This window comes from Chrysoperla carnea, chromosome 2, assembly GCF_905475395.1.
Source record: "Chrysoperla carnea chromosome 2, inChrCarn1.1, whole genome shotgun sequence".
NCBI classification, from domain to species: Eukaryota; Metazoa; Arthropoda; class Insecta; order Neuroptera; family Chrysopidae; genus Chrysoperla; species Chrysoperla carnea.
The window spans coordinates 36,697,526-36,717,415 of NC_058338.1; the positions used below are offsets into that span (position 1 = coordinate 36,697,526).

The 19,890-nt window shown below is 28.1% G+C and overlaps 1 protein-coding gene across 2 annotated transcripts in view; it reads left to right on the forward strand.

Annotated features, from left to right (window-relative positions):
* The window catches only part of LOC123292426 (DNA-directed RNA polymerases I, II, and III subunit RPABC3), a 107,288-nt gene that overhangs the window by 62,520 nt on the left and 24,878 nt on the right, over positions 1 to 19,890 (forward strand). For both annotated transcript variants that reach the window (XM_044873079.1, XM_044873080.1), the window contains exon 3: positions 10,126 to 10,309. In XM_044873079.1, the coding sequence (XP_044729014.1) occupies positions 10,126 to 10,309 (184 nt within the window). The remainder of the gene's footprint in view (positions 1 to 10,125; positions 10,310 to 19,890) is intronic.

The window sequence follows — 19,890 nt, forward strand, 5'->3', positions numbered from 1 at the left end:
ATTTAAGACTTACATTGAAAATTTAATATTATTGTCTCACAAATTTAAATAAATAATTATGACAATTTACATTTGAAAAATAATATTTGTGCAATTTTATTTCCTATTTTCACAATTTTTAATTGCATTAAGCTTAATTAATTCGTGTTTTACAATAATTTTAATTTGACATTTCTATAACATTAACCTGTAAAGAACTGCAAATTAGTAATAACAGCCCCCTTTAACGCCAAAAATTTTCACTGGAAGCGCTCTCATCGATTTTATTGTCCCTACCATGACTACGCACACAACGAATAGAGGTGTGATAAACACCTGTACATAAAGCCAGTATAAAATTAATTCTAAAATTATATTTTTAAAACGAGGGGATTAATTAGAGATCAATCAATACAGTGTCAAGTAAAGAAAAGACAAAATATAAATTTCGTTAAGACAGGGTTAGAATACTTAGAATCTCCACATTCAGTACATCAGTTTTTATCAAAATTGAATTCAAAGTAAAGAAATTCGCTTTTTATCATATACCAAGAATCATTCACATCTGCGAAAGTGCCAAGTTTATCATAGTGCGATGGCTTCTTTGCATTAATAAACGTTGATAAGGTACGCGATGCGGCGTACACTTATTCTAATCAAAATTGTAGATCTTTTTATTTAAAAAATGCACTTGTTTTGATATATTTGTTGCGCCTGTAAAATATCTTTGGAAACGAGGGTATCTATATAGGGTTGTCCAAGTTATAACAGCGGGACTTCAGCAAATGCTAGAAAACTTTAAATTAGTGATCACTTCTCAATAAACTTACGGCGGGCAAGCCTTTTTTTTCTAGATACACGGTGTTGAAATTTAGAAAAAAAAGGCTTTTTGAATTATCAAATGGGGTGCTTAGAAAAATGAAAATTGTGGCTTAGAAAAATTACATAGTATGGCCTAAAGATCCTTCTGGATTAAAAGCTTATGGTAATAAATTACGAAAATTAGCGACGAACGCCGCTGACTTTGCTCCTAAATACAATAACGTTAAGTATTCTTTTATTTATATGAATTCAGTGTCGTAAGAGATTTTTTCAAATACTCCCAAAAATAACATTTTTTTCCAAAATTTTAACACCGTGTATATAGAAAAGGAGGCTTTTCCGGCTATTGAAAGAATATTGAAAGTAAAAAATCTTCGTAATTTTCTTATAGAAATGATAAAGAGTTGAACAGATACTATAAGCAAGAATTAAAAATGAAGTAAATGTCCACTGGGAGATCACATTCAATTTTAGCGCACATTCCAGCCCTGTCCTACTTCAACGTAATTTCTGAATTCGAAATATCTAAATTCCTATAATATATTCAGCTGATAAATACCTGCTCCTTTAATACAAGTAAAAATTCATTTCCATTTTTGTGAAAATAAATTTTTTTTAAATAGTAGTTGCTGAAGATGTCTCAATAAAGAGACGAAACGTGCAGTTGAATCTTGGGTAACCCTTAAATGAATAGTTTGAAACGGTTCTTGCTCTTAAACATTAAATGTTAGTTGCATGTCTTCAACTACACTAATCTATTCTTTTATGATAAATTCATATAGAAATATGAGCTTCGGTTTTTGATTTTTTTTAATGGTTGTAATTTCGAAAGGAATGGTTTTAGAGAATTCCGTCCATTTTTAAGTACCGGGTGACAATATCGCCCTGTATCTAAAGTTTCGAGAAATTTTGAACAAATAAGGCCCAAAACAATATATTTGTTATTTTTGAGTATGCCTTTATCATACGTTGTCAACTAACGTTAATTATACAATTTTTTAAAGTAACCTTAACTGAAACACATTAATGTACCTTGCGATCAAATCTTAATTTTAAATGGTAGATTTAAAGTAGGACTATTTAAAAAAAAGAAATTTTAAACGACGTATACAGAGATAATAATTTGTTCAATGTCCGAATTCGAGCAGTGATAATGATAATATGAATGTTTGGTAGCACAAGAATATTGATTGTAAAATGCATTTTAAGTTTGATTCTCTTTTGTGTATAATATGTGCTTGACTGGTACACACACTTATAATAAAATCATCGACTATGATTTTATATAAGTTTGTTGCTAAGTGTATGTTATTTTACTCATGCATTACAATATGTAGGTACAACATATATGGAGATATGTAATTGGCCATATATTATAAAATCGGTACTTTTTTTTTATTCCTTTATGAAATAAAAGAAAAATGAATAGAGGCTTGTTCGAATTCTTTAATAACGCAAAAAAATTATTTAATAGTGATAAGAATTTCTTTTTTATTTGTAACTTGAAAGTGTACAGGTAAAGTATAGTAATCATGCAAGAAATAATTTTTGATATTTCCTCAAGATTTCTTGCTTTTTGGATCCCTGATTAATTTTTTTTCTTTTAGAGGTTAAATCTAACTGTGCAGAAAATGATAGATTTGGAGTTTACGAAAAAACTTCTAAGTCTTCTCTGAAATCAAATACTTGTTTTATTAAAGAATTTAATATTATAGCTGCTTATACTTTATAAATTAATTGATATATTAGTTTAAAAAAGACATACTTCTTTTATGTCAACCCAATATGTGGTTACACAATTAAATTGATCAGGATATATAATATGACATAACATAAAATTTCCTTGTACTTACTTTAAATTATCATTTCTATTATGCTTAACTTCTGATAACTCAAAACTCATTTTTTGAATAACAAACCATTAATTTTGGACAAAAAATACAAATTGACAGATTGTAAAATGTTCGTTTTTGTATATTCTCAAAATTCATGGCAAGCTGAATCGATTAAAAAAGATTTAGTTTCCTAGATACCCTACATGTCGGATTTTGGTGTCATTCCAACCAGCAAACAAATCATGAGATAAGAAACATAGTTCCCAAAATCATTGCGATAAAAACAATATTGATTTTCTTAAACTGTAGCGCAATTACAGGTTCAACCGTCCAGGACTTTTAATGTATTAAACACTTAATAAAAAAACGAAAACCATAAAGACAATTTTCAAAACTTTAAACCTATTTATATTTACTATTCTGTGGTGCTGATCACGAAATTGGTTTTTGCATAAATCACAATTTTTAAGCAATTATATGTTTTTAAAGTTGTATATTTACTGACTTTTGTTAAGGTAACCTTATGTATATGGTAAAGTTCAGTTTAGCCCCCCCTCCCCTTCGAGATTTTTTCTTAAGTTATCAAATACATTGACGAGTTATTTTATATTAAAATTAATTTATACCAAAAATATAATAAATTGATTGAGTTTAAATGAAATTATAAAATAGTCCAGAAGTTGTTAAGATTAGACATCTATGAACAATGACCACCCTGAAAAGATATTCCAGTTCAAGGTCATTGAAGATTCAAGGTGAAACATTAAAGATTCAGTTTCATAAAAATCGCCTGTAAAATGGATGGCTTGTCATTTTAAAGGATTATGTATCATAATTATGATTTCTTACATACAAATGTAAATGTTTTTGATTTATTATGGTTTTAGTCAGTAATAATAAATAATTGATTTCCTTCAAATAAAATAAAATATACAGTAATAATCATTAAATATGCTCTTGCACGTCTGTAGGCCGGCCGCTTATACTGCTTATAGTACACACGTATATCTTAAATTATATATAACTGTGTGTATGCGAACGTTATACAAGAAAACACACTAAAATATTGTTGTTGATTGAAGGGCGGAATATGTCTACAACATTATGGAAACGAATACAAAACAACTGGTGTAGAACACTCCCTCAACTTCTATATAAATGTGCAATCGAAATTTTTGGTTTTTCAAGGTTTCGCATAGATTTCAGAAATTTTGCAGATACGTACTTAAATATCCATTTTAGAATTAATTAAGGAGTTAGCGTTTTGCTACATCATTTTCCATATTTGATATTAATTATAAAAAAATAACGTATATTCATTTGATAAGTTATGCAGGTTTACATTATAGCTAGGAGGCAATAAATTACACCTGGACCTTTTCAAAAAGTTCTACTTTCCTGGTTTTACGTTTACGGCTTGAAAGTATTTTATTTAACACAATTTCGTTTTGATTCACTATTGCTGTTTTGTCGTTTATCCCACACCACAAATAAGAAAATTTCACCAACAGCAATAAATACACTCTATAGTTAATTTCATTCCTTTGCAAATAAAATATCGATAAAGCTTAGAGTTTTCATCTCTCATAATTCAATTCGGCTAGCTTACTAAATTGATCCAATTGAATAGATAAAGTACCAAAAAAAGTTAAAAAGCTCTTGAAAAGTCTGCATTTATGAACACTTTATAACTGCAGTAATATCGTCCAAAAATATGGATGGTTTGCGTTAAATCGTATCCCGATAAAATTTTAATGAATCCCTACTTTTAAAATGTCTTTTGAGTATCAATTTACTCTATTTTTTGCTCGCAGCAGTTTCCTTCTAGATTCCTTATAATGACAATCCCATCTTGACTTTCAGGAGTGAATTCAATTACATATTATCTCAAAAAGTTTCAGTTTTCTCGAAACATGATTGTGTGAAAATTTTTTAGAGGAAATATACTTTAGTAACAAAGTTGGTACTCGGGGGATAAAAATAACCTTCGAAGAAAGCTTCAGTTCTAAAACCAAATAACACTTTTCTTTGGATCACTATCATTTTTCATTATATCTGTGCGTACAGCATTTAGTTTGTGAACTTGCTACAGATCACACTGTTTTACTTTTGTGAAGTAAGGATGTTTGTTTGTTTGTTTATGCTTTCACACAAAAACTACCGAATGGATTGGAATGAAACTGTACAACAATATAGCTCATACATCAGAATAATACATGAGCTATAATTTATAAAAAAATATTAGAAAAAAATTAAATTTATTCTGAAATATTTTACTGCTCCATCTATGATCATCATTTTGAACCATAAATTAAATATTTCTGTAAAAATTTAAAATAATATATGAATTGAAATAAATTCTGATATACAATGCATTTTGACTGATTTACACTTAAAAAAATTGAAAACTGTATATATTTTAGTTTTAGATAAGTGAGATCCAGAAAGGTGGAGGCTATAAAGCGGTGGTTTTTACTTTTAAGCCTAGTGAAGCATGCGGGTATCAAGCTAGTATTGCCATAATTTTGGGCAAAAAATCATTTTTATCATTTTTCTCGTATACTCAATATTTACGAACATGATAATTTATTCTGTTAACGCAAATATGGATTCTTGATTCTATACTTGCTACTGATTTTTCAGAAAGCCTATTTGAAATTTCTGCTAAGGAAAACTATCTACCGATTTAATTTGGAACCGTTTTACAGGTCACTATAGACTTGAAATGTTGCATGGATGCATATGGAATATAATGTAGTCTGCATTTAATTCAAGTTAGCTTTGAAAATAATATTAAAACGTTAAATCCTGTATATCAGAATTCAAATAATTTGCAATATTATATTATTATACTAGCAATTATTCAATATTATATTATTATACCAGCAATTATATTATATTATTATACTAGCAATTAACTTGAGTTTTAAATACATACAATTACTTCAATCAATTTTGTTACAGAATGTTTATACAAAATTTGAAGTAGATTGAACCAAGAAATCTCATTGTTCTATACAAACTTTAGCTATGTGTATACAGAAGTAATAAAAGATTAAGTAAATTTAATTTATTATACAAAAAATATAAATAAGAATATTATTGAATTATTAATTTTACCATCACGCATTATTAATCAAGGACGTCCAGTTATAATTTTTCTTTCGTCCATGTATGAATTGTATACATAAAATACAAATATATTCATATTACTATGTGTGTGGTTAACGCTTATTACTTTTGACATATAAAAATGGTGTCAGTTCACACAAAAACAAACTTCCGAAAGAAATATATTGTAGATTTTTTTATCTGATAATTTTTAATGATCTAGATCGAATTACGATTTTTAATTTATATTTGGGGTGTGAATATGATAATTGTAAATACAGAATGGTTTGCCAAGAATTTTTTTGTTTGTTTATAAGTAAATTATGATAAAAATAAAATTTAGGTTAAAAATACTTAATTATAAAAAGTTTTATTAAATTATCACTTAAGCTACCTTTTATAAAAATGTTCCTAGAAAACCAGGGAAAACAAAATTAAAGCATTTTTACGCAGACTACGAATCCGTTGTCGGAAGCTAGTGAAAATGGTGAAAAGTTATTTATCGTAACTAACAATTAATAAATGAATTAAGTTAATTAAAATAGTCTGTTAATTTATTTTATTTAATCTTAAATATGCTTTAAATGTACAAAAAATTATGTAAATCGCGAAAAATGGATATTTCAAAATTTGAGGTTATGATGTCCATGATTAAAGCATCTTTGGTTGGCCATGAATCTAATAAGGTCGATTTAGCACTGGTTTGCGTGTTTTTTGCCCTTAAGTTCACCCTGTGATCCACGAATTTATTTATTAATGCAAAAACACTATGGTATTTTCGTTAATTAAAGAAAAACTGTTAACTTTTCACTAGCTTCGGCCACAAATTCGTAATCAACGTAAAAAATGCTTTAATTAGGTTTTTTTCCTGATATTCTGGGAGCATTTTTAAGAAAGGTCGATAAACTGCAAATTTATCGAAGTTTTTTTTTTGAGCTATCTATATTGGGTCTTTGCTAAGGCTTGAGGCGCTCAAGACCGCATTAAATGTAATACTTTTCAACTAAGCTCTTCAAGCTTTTACTTATAATACAAATGTAACACGGAAACAAATTTATTATTTATACGATTCATTTCAACAAAGCTTATACCGATCTTAATAAAGTAATGTTTAAAGTAAAATTTCCAGGTTTTGTCTCTAAAAGCTTGTGGGAAATTAAATTTAATATCGCTACCATCAACTTTGTATTATATTTTTCATAACCTTGCATCCTGTTTATATTCTCAAAAAAACTGACTTTTGCGACCTTTGATCTTGAATATTTAAGGATGCGCACACGTGATCATATGTGATTTTTGAGAAAAAATTTTTACTATCAAAATAAAGTTTTTTGCAAATATTTAGCTTATTCTCCGCTTGATTCCGAGGTTGACCCCTGTTCTTGATTAAGATGATCGACCAAGTTATATTTGAATTATGTTTTGAATATAAAGGTATAATTACTAACGTTAAATCTAATTCCATATTCTGGATTATATGAGATTAGTGAATAATTTCACATACGTTTACTTTCCAGGAACGTTATTGGCGTTTTTCATGTCTCATATTTGTATTACACTATTTAAGATATAAGCTTATGATAATTATGCTTGCCAATCTTTATTCTTTAAGTATGAAATACGAAACGTGCTCATATTACATAATAATCATTCTATGAATTGTTGATATTAGATGATATTTTTGGTTGAAAATTTAATTTTAATTAAATTAAATACTATGGAACATTAACAAAACTTAATTAAATTCAAACTCTGATATGAATTATTTAATGCTGTAAGAAACTAGGTCACTGTATCATACAGATTTTTATTTTAACGTCACTTTAAAACAGATGGCATTATTGTCTTAGGATTTCAAAGTTTAAAAGAATGATTTTTTATTTATATCTTTTAGACACGCAACTTTTATTGATAATTTTATTTATTGTGATTTTTATTTTAAATTAATATCATTCCTAAAATTGTGTAACCCTTAAAAAATAATGTAAGAAAAAAAGTTTGTATGAGCGATGGACGGAATTGCGTAATATGCACAACGTATCTACTTAAGTTGCTCCACATGAAAAACTTTTTTATTATACCTAATGCATACGAAAAAAATGTATTCTTTATAAAAATCTTCTTTCGAAATTATTTACATTCAACTAACTATTCACTTTTGACATCGAATGTACCGGATGTCACAAATTGAAAAAGTTGGATAGGAATGTTAATGGTCGTTTTGAAATCTAGACCATTTAGAACAGCTAATAAAGGAAACGGTTTAAGAAATCACTCCCGAGATTTGTACGAATCTATTAAAAAATTTTTGTAAAAGAACAATTACATGCATGAAACGATTTTCCCTCAATGAAGAGTAATTAAAGGATCTCTCAATTTTTTCAAAAAAATTCCACTTATTTTAAACCCGCATAAAATATATTAATTTATTTTTGAATTTTTTAAGAACGTTCATTTATCACCCTATTTTGTTATGTGCATTTATAGGAAAATAGTAGATATGTATATAATTTTAAATGAATAGAAAATATAAAAATTTTGTGAAATTCTGAAAATTTAGATAATAATTATTAAATAATTAGCTGTTAGAAGTTTTAAGTATAGTTATTGATATTTTTTTTGAAAAATATCGCGGGATATTTTCAAATTAGTCCCATTACCTTGGTTTTTGTTACTTTTTAAACCTAAAATCCAACGAAAAAATTATTTCGATAACAGTTTATTTTCTCTATTAAGGTAGTACCAGCATGAAATCACTTTTCGACAGATTTGGCCGAATTTTTTTTCTCGGGTTTATAATAGCTTTATTTATGAATTCCTAAAATTTGATAATTTTTGACCGTTTAGATCGCGAGATATTTAAAGACAAAGTTCGCGATTTTGAGGGTCATGTCCCATTTAAAGCATGTAAAATGTCCGGTCTCTCCAACTATTTTTTATGATATTATTATATATTGAAGAAAAAGTAGAAAAAAATGTTTATACAATACAATTCTAAAAAAAAATTTAGAAATTAATTTTCACTTTCGAGATATTAATTTTGACGTAAATTGATCGAAATTGGGACGTTGGCATAATTATTTCCCATTTTAAACGGTCAAAATTTCTGAAACTTTGGGAATTAATAGTAAGCATTATTAAATTCTTAAATTTAATTTTTCGTTAAATTCTGTCGAAAAAAAAATTGTACCATTGCTTTAACATAGAAACTGCAAATACCATGCTGGTACTACCTTAACAAGTCCTATGAATGTACGTCCTTAAATATACACGACTAAACCATTTTTTTAAAACTGTATCTATTAAATAATCTCATCTATTAAATCTTATCTATTAAATAAACTTTTTCTTTCACTTTTCTTGTAAACCAGGCTTTGATACCAGAATTTATCATCGATTGGTTAAACTACTTTTAACCATGGTATTTTTATTTTATTATTGAAATCTTGTATAAATAAATGGTGGAAGCGCAATTAAATTATGTAAGATATAAATTCATATTATGAATTATACATTTATTTGCGCTCCCACCATATTTTATAAATTGCTTCGTAGAGAATTTTTAAAAAAAGTTGAATTTTCTGAAAAGAATGTTGAAACTTGTTCATGATTCCTCTGTTTTAAACTTTACCTTGTTGCGAAATACTTATCTTTTATTTTCCTAGTCGAAAAATAACATTGTATATGGAAGGATAAGGAATATACATTTTTTATATTTGGATTAGGACACTCCGTATGTTCCATTTACATAATTTTCCAAACTCCATCTGAATTTCTCGATGAAAATTTGAAAAATATAAGGTGCTAAAAATAAAAATGTTAGATGGATAATGAATTTCTAAGACAAAATATAAGTTTTTCGATCTACCCATGTGCTAAGACGTCGTTATTAATTTTAAGAATTGCTTGAAATATTTGTTTCTGCTTTTAAAATACAAAAATATACTTGGTTCATTAAAAAAAATTTATAACGCTTAGCAATTTTTTTTTCTGTGTAATATTTATAGAAAAATTTATCTTCAAAGTTCTAAATAATGAATTTTTTCGATATTTGGTAGTAATTTCCAAATTTTTTCTGGAAAAAAATAAATTAAAGCTTTACATTCTAGAGTTCTAAAAATTCAAAACGATATATTAACGAAGCCCTAAATCGTATATCCTTCGGATTAAATTGAAAAACGGAAATTTTTCGTCTTAGAATTTATCTTCTATCCAATTTTCTGCTGTTCACTGGAACACCATGTTTGATACGTTTATTTTGTACATACAGTAACTAATTAAAAAATAATATAAGATACATATTGATTAAATAATCGATTACATTGATTTTATTAATGAGATAACATAAAATAATAATAAAAATTGTATTTTGCTTCAGGTGACAAGTTCCGTTTGGTCTTAGCTACAACCTTGAGAGAAGATGGCTATCCAGATGGTGGAGAATGGAATCCAACAGGTCTTGAAAATGAAGGCTCTCGTGCCGATTCCTTCGAATATGTTATGTATGGAAAAGTGTATAGGATAGAAGGAGATGAAGCGAATATTGAACCTTCTGCTAGATTGTAAGTATTTATTATTTCTATTAGATTTTTATTAGTCAATAATTTTCTTTTTATTACTTTTATTTTAAACAAAAATAGTTGTAATTAAATATTTAAGAGACTCACAATTTTTAAAGAAAACGCAAAGAAGTAAATCAAAAAACGTTCAATAAATATAATATTGCTCTTTTGGAAATCGAAAAGGATGTTTAAGGGTTAAAATCATATGGATACTCCATTTTATAAATTATCGGATCAAATTAAATAAAAAAATATGAGTGAAGGTACAAAAATTCACACCCGGATGAAATTTGGTAAGATTGTTCACCATCCTAAATGAAACCTAAAAAGTCTTCATCGATCCGAGATGTCGAAAAAAATTTGCGCGGGGTCGAAGGTCACAAAAAAGGATTTTTCGTGATTTTCAGCAAAACAGTGCGTTTTATTAAAAATAAGCTCAGACGAAAATTTTAGATCAGAATTAAATATAAAAATGCCTCAATACTTTTTTCTTAAGAGTCACCACGTTTCTGAGATATAACAATTCAAAAAGTTGGAAGAGTTGTAATCGTCATTATATGTATGAGTACGCCACGTACATCACTAAAGCTGTAATACCAGTACAAATTTTTTTCTATCGGTCAGTGTAACTTACATATATAAAATTTTTACTTACATATATCCGTTGGGTGCGCCATCTACTAAATCATATGACGATTACAACTTTTTAAATCGTTATGTCTCAGAAACGGTGGCTTTTAGGAAACAAATTATTGAGACATTTTTTATATTTAATTATCTGATCTACAATTTTCTGAACTAATTTTATGATTGTCGGATCGATGTGGACTTTTTAGATTTCATTTATGATAGTGTTTTGATCAATCCTACCATATTTCAGCTGGATCCGAATTTGTGTAACTTCGGAGGTGAATTTGTGTACCTCTATTTTATAAAATCGAAACAATTCACTCGATACGTAAACATTCAAAGTTATTTGCATTTCACAGTGTAAAGAGTACAGTAAACATTATCGTAAACATTTTAAACATTCATGAAATGAATATTCACCGTTTTTTTGTGATATAGTATATTAAATTTAGTGAAAAAAATTATGTAAACATTTCCCTGAACATTTTTCACAAATATAGGCCATAAAACGTTTCACAAACTGATGTTGCTATAACGGTTTTGTATAAACGAACACCATATTTCAATCGAATAACAGTTCACTAGTCGATAATGTATTTTGCAACAAAGAATCACTTTATCCATGATACAAGGTGAATCAAGAATAAAAACTGTTGGAAAAACAGCAATTGTTAAAAAGTCCGACATTCTTAAAGATTCTTAAGATTCTTAAAGATGCATAGTTAGTAGACGAAAATCAGTTTAGTACTGTAGATGGTTTCGTCACTAACAACTTCCTAGTATATGTGTTTCATAATTAAACGAGTGTTTTGGAAAAGGTACATATTACACAAAAAAGTAGAAAGAAAGCTGAGATAGCAAAATTATTCTTGAAAGGCTTCTACACTGGTTAAGCACAAAAATAATGTAATATAAGCGTAAGAAAATTGTTCATTTTTCTTCTCAATTGGAAGGTGATTAAATACATCCCTGATGTAATATAAAAATTTCATAATAGTGGGGTAAATCTACCGGATTTTGATCATCAATTCGGAAAATTTTTGAAAAAGGCTAATTTTTTTAAAAATATGTTTCTTTTGTTGTAAAAAACAGGAAAAAGTAGTTTTCCAGTTCCTGAACGATTTGCCCGACCTTCTGCACACGGTTTTGGGACAATATATCTCTACATTGTTTTTTTTGGTGACGTTTTCTTGAGTATTATCTCTGTTGCTATTGATCAGACTGATGCGAATAAAAAAAATAATTGTTTGTTATTAATTTCTATTGGACCTTGAACATACAAAAATAACCACAAAATCTCAAGAAAATCGCAGCAAACATATATTTTCAACTTTCTCTGATAACTTTTCGAAAAATGAAAGAATTGAGTTGAAATTCTGAGAAAAGATGTAACTTGGGATTATAAAAATGTGTGGTAAATTTCAGATCAACCCATGACCTCGGAATAGGAATAATGAACTCGCAAAATGTAGAAACATTTAAGGAGCACGCAAAGTCTCTTTTATCGCCATGCACAGCTCCTCACTGACTATTCTAGTATTACGAATGACATTTCCATTTGAGTTTATCTATTTCTCATTTGAAAAATTTTTGGTCGTGAATTTCTTTTATTTAATTTGATAAATCTTGAGTTTTTTTTTTATTATACTAAGTATCCATGGACAACAGAAGCAGACAATAACTTGTAGCTATATACGAAATAACTTGTAAGCTAGTTTTAGTCGGTATCATCATTTTTTTTTACTCTTTGTACTCTTTTAGTAATGATGCACGAATATCAATTTGATGAAATATTTGAATTCATTTTTTATTGTTTTTGTGTATATACGGTTCATTTTTACGTCACAAGTGTTCTTTGTTTTTGCATTTTATGTATTTTTTTTAAATTTATGCATTTAAGGTAGTTTGACCGTTAACTCACTTTTGTTAAAAATTTGATAAAATTAGAATATAGTGGTAATCTAAATATATCTAATTTGCAACAAAAAATGATATTTAACATGCAACCGACCGATATAAAAAAAACGTTTCTATTGATATAATCGATAAAAAAAAAATCGTCTTTAAAGATAAAAAAAGCGATTTTTTATCGATTTGTTGAAAAAACACTTTAATTATTCAATATAATGTGATAAATTAAATATGGAAAATATTAAATATCTTGCTTAAATTATTTATTATTTTGAAAAGCTTATTTGTTTTTAATTTGAATAATTATGGGTTAAGTTACGAACAAAACAAGCTTTATTGAAATTTGGATTAAAAGACAAAAATTAATTTTAATTTTAGTATGAAGTTACTTCAAATTCATGATTTTCATGCGTACAATATTGATAAATAAATTGATTTCGCAGGTATTTAGACAATATTAAAAATCTTAATTACTTTGCACAACGTTTCAATACTTGCATTGTATCTTTTTCAAGTGCTTTATAGAAAACATTAAGTACTTAATAGTTCTTGACCTAATGTAATTGTTGTTTTGAGTGAAAACACGTCGATTTAAATATCGAGGGGGAAGTTCAAAGATGGTTCCTAGAAAATTTTAGATTTCATCCCTTCGTCTCTAGCCACCTCAACTTTGAAATTTTAAATGGCGCCCGCTACTTTGTGATATCTCAATTAAAAAGGCATACAATTATCTCTTCAACCATGATAAAAAAATGAAATCATTCGATTGATTCTTAAGTTAGACTACACAGAAGATAGAATTCATACCTTCCATCTTCTTCTCTTCGCGGTACCTCATTTGAAAGGGCATGCAATTCTTTCTTCAACCATGATAAAAAAAATGAAATCGATGGATTGGTTTTTAAGATAAATTACCCAGAAGATGAAATTCATTCCTTTCATTAAGAACCAATTGATTGATTACATTTTTTTACCATGGTTGAAGAGAGAATTGTATGAATATCTTTTCAAATCAGGTATCGCAAAGTAAGGGGTACCATATAAATATTATCGAAGGTAATAATTGAGAACTCTAGGATATTTCGAAATAAATTTCTATTTTTGCCCCAATTTCCTAGATCAGTTTTTTGTATTTTATAAATACGTATTTCGACTACCAAGTAGTCATCATCAGTAAGAATTAGCTAGTCGTGATTACTCTTATTATGAATGTTACTCTTTGCTAATTTGGTGGCGGACTGCACCACGTAACTGCAAATTTATTAAGGGGTACTATTTGAAATTTCAAAGTCGGGGTGGGTGTGAAAATTTTCTATTTCCCATAAATAAATACATTAAAAATAGGTAATATTTAATAATTGTGTAAGTGATCGCAATACAATTTTATAACTTCATCAGTTTAAAATGATTATACTTAATTGGATATTCTACTCAAAAATTTATATTGTCGGAGGACTGGGAACCACCCTGGGTTCGCTTGTTTTTTATACAGAGTGAACACAGCTGGTGGTATCTCAGTTGACCGATGAACTATCAACGGTTTTGTGGATTTAATCATACTTTTTTACTGACTTAACGTTCTCTAAATTATTCAACCATTCTAGATTTAATAGCCCAATTTTTCTACAAATTTATCAAAAACACTAGTATTCTTCTAGACAAATGCTCAACAATTTTCAATTGAATATGATGACTAACGATAAATTCAAATTGATAATATCCTTTAAAAATATACTTTCATTTATGGCTTTTTAAAGCCGATAGTTTATTTTTTTTTTTTTTTGGTAAGTAATATACGATATCAGTTTGCTCGTCAAGAAATAAGAGAGAGTTATTAAGGCGGATTTTAATTCTTTCGAATATAAATTTGGTGAATCTTCTTTTTAACCTATCTTCAGCCAACTTTTTCTGTGGTTCTATCATATTTTATTCTGACATTTTCCATGCCAGCATAATGCTGTTATCTACTAATCGCTTGGAGCTATTTACAATAATAAATATACATTTTTAATCGCCCGACAAAATACAAGGTAATTTTAAGTTTTATGTGTCTGATTTTGTAAGTGTAGTGTTGTACCTACTGTCTCGTCCTTCAAAGGTTCACTAATAGCCATTTCAAAGACATACATTTCGCCATCCATAATGTACAGGTATAGAAATAAATCGGTATTTTTGGATTTAGGATGCTTAAAAAATCAGATATCTGGCCACAGAGTTTATTCAAAGGTATGGGAGACCTCTACGGCCGAGTTAGAAAGTCTACTACGGGTACAAGAAACGGTCTGTATCTATGATGAAAAAATCAATCCTTGGCAAACAATCTAGCCATATTACGAAACACGAAACGGGAGGTCGAGACTCTTCGGGAAAAAAACACCTATTACAAAGAATTTTGAATTTTATTATTTTATTACAATTTATTTATTTATTTATAGCATTGATAATATTTAACACATTGTTACATGTAATATGAATCGAATTATTTCCACCCACTAATTAATCAATCAATCAGTTACACTACATTCTAAACAAAGAATAACTAACTTGTTTGACATAAATATTGTTGTCAGAATGTTTTATCAATAAAAAACATTAATATTGGTATATTTATTACAATATTAGTTCTTATTAAAGAATTTGTTATTTATTTAATAATTTATTTATTAATAATTATTCTGAATCATTTACCTTCGATAATAAATTGTTTACATTGACGAAAAAGTCAAAAAAGTAGTTACTGAAAATAACTGGCTATAGAAGTCCAAAAATTTATTCATTGAACAATATGCCGCTCTATGCCCACAGTAATTGTCCCGCTTAAACATACAACAATATAGCCAAATAACTTTTTTTGAAATTTTTATTGTTCTCGGTGTAATATAATGTGCATGTATTATATTATTTCACTGTAATTTCACTGTCTTTTTTAACACTGAGTTACTACATCGAGCTAAAACAAAAAACGAAACAAAAAATTATAATTCAAAGTCAATTCATTTCTGAGATGTCGTGCAAAATCTTATATGAGTGGCTATATCAAAAAATATATATCGAAACACTTTTTAATAAGGGAAAACAAACAATTGACTGAGTTACTTGTTGAAATAACATTTATAGAAAGTGTTGAATTACAGTTTTGCATCCTTTTTTATAAATTAGAAGAGTTTAAAAACCAGCACAATTTGTTTTATTTGGTTTTCGGTAATTTCGAAATAAATTTCTATAATTTTTTTACGAAAATAATTCACAAGACAGGACTCAAGATCCAATTGATCTATGCTGCTCATTTACAGAATCAATTTACTTTTTTTTGATATCTCTTTTCGTTTTCAAGGTATCTTGTTGACAGACAGACGGGCAGACAAACGGAATTGAAATTATTAGCTGATTGTGTGAACACCTTTACCAAAAATTTGTTCGTAGAATCAATATTTTTAAGCGTTACAAACTTGGGTCTAAACTTAGTATACTTTAAAATATATTTCATATATACAGGGTATAAAAATAGAATGATTAAATCGATGTTGATAAAGTTGCTGTACACTCCATCTATGAATAGTTAAAGTAGATTAAAAAATACATATAGAATGAGCAGAAAAGATATATCATTATTATAATATGCGTTTGCTGTTGTTAATATGTAAAGTTGAAATGCAAAACTTCTGTTTTTAATAAATCTAGTAGGAATGTAAACTGTCGATAGATTGTCAACAAACTTTAAGATTTGTAATCTAACGCGTTTACATTCGTAAATTTATAAACTAACAATTTTTATCAGTCAAATAATAATTTAATAGCGGCCGGTGATTTAAGTCAGATGGCGCTATATTAAAAATACAAACGTTTCATATAAGATAACCACCACATGTTGCTAAGGTTAAGGTATCACCTAAATTTATTTTGTAATAAAGGAAATACAGTGAAATTCAATTGTTCTTACTTTTTCAATTTTTGGTGTTAGCTTCTCATTTTATAGTCGAAATATTATTTTATTGCAAATTATTTGTCTATTATTTGACAGTCACAATTATCTGTTATTTCCAAACGATTCTAACAGATAGCGATATCTGTTGACTGGATTGAGTAAGTATTCAATAGATGGCGCTATGTTAAAAATACAAACGTTTCATATAAGCTACAATTTAATCGCATAACCCCCACGTGTTGCTGAGGCTTAGGTATAACCTAAATTTATTTTGTAATAAACGAAATACAGTGATATTCAATTGTTCTTATTTTTTCAATTTTTGGTGTTGGCATAGCCGGCCACGTGTTACTTAGACGGAAGTATAAATTAAATGCATATTATAGTGAAGAGAATACAGTGAAATTATTCCTGCTTCAATAGTTTACTACAATGTAATATAACAAGAACCTTAGCCACAGCAACGCGTGGCCGGGTCTGCTAGTATATTTAAAATTACGACTGAAAATCGCCAGATAAAGTGACAATTAGCCATTGTTAGTTTATAAACCTACGAAAATAAAAGCGTTAAATTGTAAATCTTATTGTTCGTCCACAAACCATCATCAGTTTAGAATCTGACTAGATTTATGATAAACTAACGATTCTTACCATAATACCTTTTACATAAACATTATAAACTTTGTATGTAAAATGTAGATATATTTAGTATCCTAATACTCATGATACGCATCGCGTACACAACGTTTTATTATTATGTCATTGCGTAGCGGCATCAAATTGAGCATGCACGCACGTATATGTATCATACGTGTTTATATAGAATGTCTCAAAAGTCACTAGACAACAGATGTTGATTAATTTTTTCTTTCGGATTGGATCATGGAAATCTGGTTTCATATCTGCTATCATCATGAGATAATGATTGGAAAAAAATCGATAATTTTAGACTTGTTCACGTAATCTGAAATATTCAAAATTTGTCTTATTCTAAAAGATAAAATGGTTTCCATATGTATATTTGTTCTCGTCAACATGTATCCATGAATACATATATTTCTTTTGCCGCCGTATATGATTGTTAATGTTTGTGGTTCCATGTCCTTGTCTTACACTTGTTTATAATTATTGTCTTGCAATAAGACAATTTGTCCAAAATTTATTTAAAAATTTCAATTTTTTAAAATGTTTTTTTAGACAGCTCTATGTGTAGGGTGTTTGAAATGTCCCAGAAAAATACCTCGGATTTCAAATTCTCTTAAAAATGATATTTTAACTAGGGGCGGATCAACTTAAGGGTTTTTAGGTTGCAGCTTAGGGCCCCGTGGATACAAAAGATCTCCAGCCTTCGTTGAAAACATAATATAAATTGTTAATGGATTCGCAAGACAAAAGTATGGAACACGTAGATCTGGAAAGTGTACTAAATATTATTGATTATTATCTAGATGACGTGATCGATCATTTAGTGAATGAGTGGATTCAATTAAAATCTTACTACAGTCTAAGCCAGAATCTTACACCTCTTGCAGTGAAATTTTTATGCTAATTTATGAAAAAAAACTTGTTGACGTTTTTCAAAAGATTATTTTACTTTAAAGATTATTTTTAACTTTGCCAATCACTAGCTCTGAAGCTCTTTCTCCATGAAATATATAGAAAACATACATAGGACAATAACGTCGAACTATCGACTAAGTCATTTATCAGTCCTTTCTAAACACTGCGATCTAACAAAGAAGTTACAATGTGATGAACAAATAAAGGAATTTGTAGCACAAAATTCAGAAAAGCTGCTTTATAATTTATATATATCAAAACTGCACATAACTTGCCATTTTTTCTGCAATAATGTCGTACAGTCAGTTGCTGTTTGTATATACAAACACTAAGTCATTTTTTTCTATACCGTATACCTACATCAATACAGAAACAATTTTTTAGTTAACTGGCAATTAGTTAATTAAGAGTAATTAAGCAGGTCGCTAAGTAGTATTAGCTCAGGGTCCCACAAATTCATAATCCGCCCCTATGTATAGAGAAAAACTTTAATTTAGTAAATTGTTCCTCACATGAACAAATTTTTTTAAATAGGTACTGATCATTTTTCGAGAGATTAATAGATTTGGCATTTATTTTGTTGGAAACATTTTTCGAAAGCTAACTAAACATTACAAAAATTATTTTATCGTTTCGGTACTTTTCGAACACCTCGTATTTGATCTAATAATATGCTACGAGTGCCTACCGTAGTTACTTGATTTATGATTTGTTTATTGTATGCAAACGAGTTTTATAATTTGTTCATGTCATTGTTAAATTATATTATTTGATAGGTATTAGTTGTTAAGTTTTTTTTATTTCTTAATTTACATATGAAATGACATCTAATTATATTTCTGTATTCATCTATAGTCGTGCGTCGTTGCTATAAATAATAAATTTGAACTAGTTGATGACTTATTATTATATAATTGCCTATTAAAGAAAATTATTACGTAATGTCTAGAATATTTAATTAGTTATGCAGTAGAATTTCGATAATCGGAAACGTTCAGTAATCGAAACACTTTCCACATCGCTCTCTACAATCACTCAAAAATTACTTACACTCTATGTCACAATAATCACTTTTTGTGTCACTCAAGCGTATGTATATATCATACGCAATGAATGAGAAAAAGTTAGTTTCACAACACCATTTGTATTATTTTTATGCCTTCATATTGTATTTTCATCCAATTGATACATGTCCTGCGATTTTTAGTTTTACCGGGAAGTTACATACCTTAATTTTTAAATAAAAAATTAGTAAATTAATTACACGGAGGCCAACAGATAAACAAGAAAGCGAATTGATAAAAACTAAATTATGATATTAAATAGAAAACAGCTTCGTAAAAATAAGTGGAAAAACAGCAAAATCTTTTTTCACAATTTTTTCGGCTAATCCGCTTGGCATGAATCAAAGAAGTCCGGGTTCGAGTCCTGGTGCAAGTATATTTTTAAAATTCTCTTTAATTATGATTTCTCGGCAAGTTTACGCCGTTGTATCATAAAAAAATCAATTATATAACCGAAAGGCTTTGACATTTAAAAATTGTATGCAAGCTAG